General features: G+C 36.5%; 1 protein-coding gene across 2 annotated transcripts in view; it reads right to left on the reverse strand.

The window, feature by feature from the left end:
* The window catches only part of LOC109837145 (E3 ubiquitin-protein ligase bre1-like), a 14,343-nt gene that overhangs the window by 1,157 nt on the left and 5,062 nt on the right, over positions 1-8,124 (reverse strand). For both annotated transcript variants that reach the window (XM_020405258.1, XM_020405259.1), the window contains exons 5-10: positions 2,254-2,342; positions 1,979-2,082; positions 1,793-1,892; positions 1,626-1,701; positions 1,410-1,524; positions 803-1,334 (exon numbers count right to left, since the gene is read on the reverse strand). In XM_020405258.1, the coding sequence (XP_020260847.1) occupies positions 803-1,334; positions 1,410-1,524; positions 1,626-1,701; positions 1,793-1,892; positions 1,979-2,082; positions 2,254-2,342 (1,016 nt within the window). The remainder of the gene's footprint in view (positions 1-802; positions 1,335-1,409; positions 1,525-1,625; positions 1,702-1,792; positions 1,893-1,978; positions 2,083-2,253; positions 2,343-8,124) is intronic.

The raw sequence follows: 8,124 nt of genomic DNA on the forward strand, positions 1-8,124 counted from the left end.
GGGGGGTCGGCTAAAATAATCTTCTTCTTCCATTATGCTCTGCAAGAACCAGCCTTGTTAACTAAGCACTCGTACTTTCTTTGTAGCAAGTAGCAACCCAAATCACTTGTGATCTACCTGTCATCCTACGCGCTCCAACTAATAACCTGACTTGTCCCGACACTTTATGTATGTTAATTGCTATTTTCTATTGGGTCGCAGGTACACAATTCACCCCCATGTTAGCATACATAATTTAAAGCCTTATCCTTCGTGTAAATTGAGTATTCTAAACTCATATTGCCATAAACTAGTTAGTCGCCAATTCTCATGTTGAATTAACAGATTGAACCAAAAAAAAAAGTGCATAGCCTTTCTAAGGAGCAGAACACCAAAAACATCTCTATTCCTGACCCCTATGCTTTTAGTCGCTCACATCAGATGTTGCATGCAGTTCCATTATTTCGAATTAGCAAGTTTAGGAATGAAGAACGTGCAACTTATTGACTCGTCATATACATTTTTCTGTATCAGGCAGCTAAGTTTCTTGGTTTGTTTTATCCATATGCACACCACTTAATTATGGACCATGTACATTTTCTCCTGTTTCACGAGTATTAGTACTGGTTCACTATTTGTCCTAAGCAAGGAATACAATCTGATTCTACATAATGAAGGTGCATTGAATTTTGATATCGCTAACAAAGCTGCAATATAATGGGCAGGAATTATGCAGTAATTGGAGGACAAATTAAGAAATAATATTATGAAACAGATAAAACTATAAAGTGAGTTTTGGAGTTGGCAGCTTTTATGCTTTTACCTTGCCATGGACAAAGCTTTCCTCTCAACTTCCAATTCATACTGCAACTGGACAATGACCTGGTTCTCACTTTCTGCTTCCTTTCGAAGTTTATTAATCCTATCCCTCTCAAAAGCTATCTCCATCTTATTACTCATGAGGTCTTGCAACTGCTCTTCCACCTCATGTCTTAGTCTTGAAAGGACTTCCATTTCTGATTCAACAGCAGCACGTCCCCTGTAAAGAGCATTATTTTCTTCATCTCTTTCAGCTTTTAACCTTTCCAATTCGACCCTTGCTTCCTCGGCCAATTTCTCCAGAGAGTTTATCTTCTCTCTTTCTTTGGAAAGCTCTGCCTCAAAACTAGCATTAAGTTCTTTCTCAACTTCTGCTACTAAAGCAGTGTGGGCATTCACAGCAGTCTCGGCCAATGATTCTGCTTCAAGCCGTGTAAGTTCCTCCGCAACCACCTCAGCCGAATCACCAGTAGCAAGAGCAATAGCAACTTGTGCTTTTGTGACAGGTTTGTTAGGCTGAAACAATCTGGTGTAACCTATAAATTGCAGAAAAATATTAGCACTATCATAAAATTAAACAATCACCTGACGATACAAGGTAAATTGAATACCAAAAGCAAGCGCTACGATGCCCTGTTCTCCAGCAGACAAATCAGCAACCAAAGCAGGCCAAGCATCTTTGTCTATTCTATTGATGTCTATATATCCAGAGCATTTGTACAGGTACTGGTCATAAAGACAATAGTTGTCAGTAATCAACGTGACATTCTGATTTTCAACCTGTACCAACAATAGGAAATCCAAATAAATTTAGCATTTATAGATACATTTCTGTCGACTTCTGGAAGCTGCCTTCTCTCCAAAGCCATCTTCCAACTGACAAGATCTTGACGTGATACAGGACTGCATTGCAAATGGTTTGACAAACAAAGCTTAAAATATTTCTAGGAAACAACATGAGATATTATGGAAAAAGAACATCATGCATTATCACCTCTCAGAAGAGAAGAAGAAAGAATCCTGCTCTCCACCGGAAGTTCCTTTCAGATCAGATTCGGAAAGCTTGCTAGAGATTATTCCGGCTTCTGCTAAGCCTGTACTTGCAGTTTGACAATTTTATAATAAATCAGCTAAAGTAAACTACTGTAATTACACATAATCCCAAAGTAAAAATACTAACCTTGAATGCATGAATAGTCCGGATCTTCAGGAGTGACATCATCAAATGCCAGCTCTGTTACATTCTCTATGTACATTGCAGGATAAACTTTTGATATTGGATTCCTGTGGGGAAAAAAATTAAAAAGTAAACTTGAGGAAAAGAACCTGGTTTTAGTCATCAAACATCCCCAACCATATTAAACATATAGAACGAGGCAGGACAAATTCTACATACGAAAAAGTAACATTTCATACATGATTTGACTCAGTGTATCAAAGATGGGAAACATATACCTTGAAAGAGCACTGCTTGCAGATACCAACCATCGAGCATACTCCCGACGAGTACATAAATCACCCGGTTGGGCATCAGGCTCAATAACCTACAGTCACAAATTTGATGGGACAAGATGAATTTTAACTTTGTCAATTGACACACTGAACTCATCAGTAAATTTTTTTAAGTCTGAAAATACCTACTGTGTGTAAAGTTAGGATAGACATGAACAGGGTGAAAGTAAAATGTAAGTTTCATAGATGATAAATAACTGATCATGAGGATCTTTACATAGGCAGATTGTGAGAAGCTTTGCAGATTGCAGCTATAGTAGTACCATCTATGATAATGTTCAGAGGCTTCTAGGGGAAATGCTAGTGAAATATTAGTTTCCACTACTCATGGAGTCAACCCTTGAAACTTGATTTTTGCAACATAAAACTGTTATGGGTATTGAATCATCCTCTTCCATTACTCAAGTCGCAGGTATCATTGAAACAACCAGAAAGTGAAAACTTTCTGTTACCTAGGTGCTCGTAGCTTCTAACAGGTGTACCTACTCCCTTTCGCACGTCTCATGAATCTCTCTCTACATTCTCAATTCAAAATACTGTATTTCTCAGTTTCCCCATTTGTGATCCATACAGAACAGGTAAGATTGTACAGTTTGACAGTAACTTAATAAATACATAGTATGTATATATAATATATCATTCAGATAACCAATGTGCTCACCATGCCTTTTAGAGTTGTTTAACCTCTTATAGAGAAGCTACGGAATAAAGCAGTTCTCAGTTTTGCTAGTTTTTCATTGGCTAGATTGTTAGATATTACTAGTATTTAGATCAAGCAGATATTATAAGATATTTTGAGATATTGTGAGATGTGATTAGATAAGATTTTATCTCGTACCTATTTTATAATATCCTCCTAATCTTTGTATTTAAGAGAGATTAGGGTTAGATGAATAAAAACTTTTTCTATTTCTCCATATGGTATTAGCCTTCTTGATCCTTGATCTTAGAGAGACAACAATCTGTTTCCTCGACCTCAGAGTCGCTGAGGAGTTTTACTGCCTCTATGCTTCCCCTCAGCGACCACGACAACACCTTCAGCGGTTTCGACAATATCTTTGATTTCTACATCATTAATTTACTAAATCTTTGTTGAAACCTAATAAAAAAAACTCTACCCCTGAGAAACCCTAACCTCAAAAGAGAAAAATTTTACTGTTCATCATAGCTATTGATGAACAGTTACCCCACGTGAACTGTTCATCGCGAACACTCTGTCCTCATCAAATGGTTAGATGCAAAAGTACACAGTTGATTCCGACGTTCTACTAGCTAACCCGCCTCGGATTTCTTTCTACCAACTAATCCGCCTAGGGTTTCTCTTCACTGGCTAACCTACCTAGGTTTCTTTCTACTAGCCGACCCGTTAAGGGTTTCTACTAGCATCTGGTTGTGACTACACTTTTTTATTGTTGATGTCTTCAAATATTTCAGAGAAATATGATATTACAAAGCTCTTGCAACTAGCTTTTTTGCTTCCATTTGTAAGTCGTAATAAGCTGGACATATATAATACATATGCTCCAGCTTGAGAGGAAGTGTTCGATATTATTAGTATTTAGATTTAGCAGATAGCATAAGATATAATGAGATATTGTGAGATGTGATTAGATATGATTTTATCTCGTACGTATTTTGTAATATCATCCTAATCTCTTGGTGTAATACCTAATTTTTTCACAGATACTAGTTATATATTCATGCATGAGGGTTTTAAGGCCCACTTTTTTTCTTAGAAAGGCCAATTTAGACTTAAAGCCCAAAGTTATTTGAACTAAGTTACCCTTAGGGTTTTATCCTCATGTATCTGTGAGCAATCATATCTCTCCTCACAGGAAAAAAATCCTCTCTCCTTTAAGAGAAAACCATGTTTAACAAAACAAAGAGAAAATCTCAACCAACTCCTCTCTTTCTTACTAAAAATCTCTAGCTACCTAATCTTTTGTTAACAACTCTATCTCCTTTAAGAGCTTATCTATCTCCTTCGCTTTTTCTTCACAAAAACGCACGAAGGAAAAAATAAAAAGAGAGAATAGAGAAAGCGACAGAAAAGTTTTGACAAGTTAGAAGAAGGAACGGATAATGTTTTCTATTTTTCATAGTTCTAATTTCTTTATCAGCGAGCGTTTCTTATCCTTCAACTCTTTTATTTTCATCATCACCTTATCTAAATACTAGTATTTCTATATAGAATAGATTGTAGTTGGTCTATATCACATTTGTTGACTACAATGTTGTAGGAAAAATCTTTACTCTTTATGCAAGCATTTTACTTCTAGATAATGATATTTTTCTAACAAGGAAATAACTTTTCTTTTACATTTTTTTCCCATAATTTTAATATTGTTGTTATTATCTATTTCCGGCCAAGTTTTGTACAACTATGTATTTTTAGGTTTATTTTTATCTTTTAATCAAACTACTACTACTAAATAACAGAAACTACCTGTTATAAGTACTTATACCGCAACTTATTTCACAAAGATGTGTTTGGTCTACTAGTTAGATGACGTACTTGTTAACTCCTTAGTCACGAGTTCAAATCCCATGATCCTTATTTTTTTATATGTCAATTAAGTATTTGTGTCTGTTCCAATAAGAAATTAATTTCCCCTTTTAATCTTAATTCTTATGGTGGTTAGATTTAGATAATAAACAAATAAAATTCTTTTATTTTGACAACAAGAGATTTTTCTAACTAAAACATATCTTCTATTTATGTATAAATTTTTTTCTAGAAATAAAATTATTTTTAATAATTTGTTCCTAGTATTATTATGTACAATGGAACATTTGAATTTTCTAAATCCTCCATACATTTCTTATCTTTAATTTCTATTTTCTTTAGAATTGTAACTAATAATGTAGTTAAAGTTTCGAAAATGGGTTTGATACGAAAAAGCCTTTGGCTTGGCGGTTAGTTGGTTGGCATGCTATGTCCGTAGTCTCTGGTTCGAATCCCACGACCTTTTGTTTTACACAAAATTTCATTTGGGCCAGGTTTGAGTTGGGTCGGTTTTGAACTCAAACCCGTCCCGGTTGGGGTCCAATATCAAACCCGACCCAATTGGGTCAGTTTTGAACACAAAATTTCATTTGAGCAGGGTTTGAGTTGGGTCGGTTTTGAACTCAAACCCGACCCATTTAGGTCTATAACTCAAATTACAAAACCCGTTAGGACTTTTTGCTCACCAAAATCAAATTTGTGGATCTTTAGGCAATCAAACCAAACCCGTTTGACTCATTTTGATCCTAAACAATTGTGTTATGTATTTATTTTCTTTCCTTTTCTTTAGATAAGCGAGGATGTCATTTGATGATGTGTTTGATCCAAGGTTTTAAATATCGATTATCGGGGATTTATCGGACGGCCAAAATCCTTATCGGATAGCGAAAATCGGGGATATATCGGGGATAAGTAGTATTTATTGGAACAATATACTGGATGGTGTATATATATAATATAACAACTAAAAAATGTACTCTAACCATGCTTAATGAAATATAAACATATCAAAACAGAAAAGTAAAGTATGTACAGTTTATTCACTAATTTCTTATATAAGTCTCTGTTACAGGAAAAACAGAAAAGCAAAGTATGATAAAAGAATAGTTATAGAACTGATATTACTCAAAAGAGAAAGTGCGTGCGTGAAGGTATTACAAGAGAAGGAAAGCTCACAGCATGTGTATATAGCCATGTTTCCGGACAAAGAAAACATGGTTGACAAAGGGTAGGCGAGCGACGAAGTTGAAGGTTGAAGTTCACGAAGGCGAGTGACTAAAAGACGCAGAGAACATGAGATAGAGATAATGGAGGAAGCGCCCAACGAGAAAAGGAGCAGCCGCCAAAGACGAAGTTAGGGTTTGAAGGTCGGATTCACAAAGTTTCGGGTTTTAAGTTTCATATTATTAACAAAACGGGTCGGGTCGGGTTTTAAAAACTCAACAACTCAACTCAAAATGTCTGGCCGATAATCCCGATAATTTAACCTTACTTATCGGCCGATAAGTGCCGATAATGCCGATAACTCGCCGATAATCTCTCCAAAATGATAACCGATTACCAAACCAACTTATCCTAGCGGAGAGCTCAAAAATCCGATAACTCGGCCGAGAATATCGATTATCGGCTGATATTTAAAACAATGGTTTGATCACCTGATGCTATATTTTATCACTCAGTGACATCTAATAGGATCAACTGTGCATGAAGATGACTTCCATCAAAATATGATTCATAAGTGTGCTATCAAGGCATGTCTACACTCTCAACATTAATATCCCAATGTGAGAATTTTTACTTGATTATGACTATTATATAATAGTATCAACTAGACGATGCACCTATCTTGATTGGATATGTTTCGAGTCACGGTTATTTTTCATAGTTTTACAAAAGCCGTTCCATGGTAACTCTATGGTTAGTGAAGAACATTTCATGTACAGTTACTTAAAACAAATAGACAATCTGGAGTTCATGTGCATTCTTGATATCCTGAGTTACATATTAAGACCAATGGCCAATACTTGACTTGAAACCGTGTTCCCAGAACGATTTACGAAACTCCAATTTATATACATAAAAATATTCTCCTCTAATTCAAATAACATATAAAATAATAATAATGTGCTTGTGTGCCTTATGATAGGTTTTATCTTGATATCTACAATTAGTATTTTTTGTTATTACCTTTAATTTAGATTTCATCTTTTCTTTATATCTACCACATACACTTACACGCACACAATTTCTGTATTTTACATGCTTGTTAGGAGTTTTCTGACTCCTCTGGGGTTTGCGCACCACAGACTCCGGGACTGTTCTTTCTTCGTGGGATCAAAAATATTTGGAGCAAGCCCAGCGATAGTGGTCACCTTTTATTCCATCGCTTCTTCAATTTTAGTTGGTTAGAGCAGTTATTTGATTCAGACTTTCCTTTGAGCCACATGTGACTATTCCAAGGTTTTAAATATCGGATGTCGGGTTCATATCGGACGGCTGAAATCCATGTCGGATGGCGAAAATTGGTGATATATCGGGGAACATGGACTAAATATCGGATTGTCATATCATGCCTAAATATAATCTAAGCATTCCTAAATTCAATATAAGCATAATTTATAAATTCTAGAGGCGGTGCTGCCGATGGGTGGATTCCGACGTCGCAGGGAGACAGTGTCGGAGACGAGACGTCGCAGGGAGGCAGTAACGGGACTCTTCTTCTTCTTCTTCGTCTGCTCGGGGTCCTTCGGATAAGTCACTGATCACCCTATTCCCTTTATCCCGACGACGGGATACCCTACAGCCCTTGGGTTCGATTGGTTTCAGATTTCGGAACGCAACGGGAGATGGACGACGGGGGACCGAGATGGAGGTGGGAGAAGGGCGTCGTCGTTCACGAAAGGAGTGATGGGTTCCCAAGTCCGCTGCAGCCCTAATTTTTTTCTTTTCTTTCTATCAGATTCATAAGAAACCCTTAAACATGAGAACGGGTCAAACGGGTTTGGGTTTTTATCACTAAACCCAAACCCGATAACATAAAATATATCTTTAAAAAAGGCCATCTCGGTCGATTTTCAAAGCTAAAAAATCAACCGATATGGCCCCGATATTTTCGATTTAGCCCTGAAAACCGACATACGAGTTAAAAACGCTCATGTTGTGTCGCTCAAGCTCTCAAACCGACATGTCGGACATGTCGGCCGATATTTAAAACCTTGGACTATTCTAGACTATGATGTATTTTTTCTTACTCTTTCCATTGTGGATAGTTGTGAACTTGTAGTTGAAGTCTGCCTTTCCAGAGATTT

This window comes from Asparagus officinalis, chromosome 4 (genome assembly GCF_001876935.1).
Source record: "Asparagus officinalis chromosome 4, Aspof.V1, whole genome shotgun sequence".
In the NCBI taxonomy this organism is placed as follows: domain Eukaryota; kingdom Viridiplantae; phylum Streptophyta; class Magnoliopsida; order Asparagales; family Asparagaceae; genus Asparagus; species Asparagus officinalis.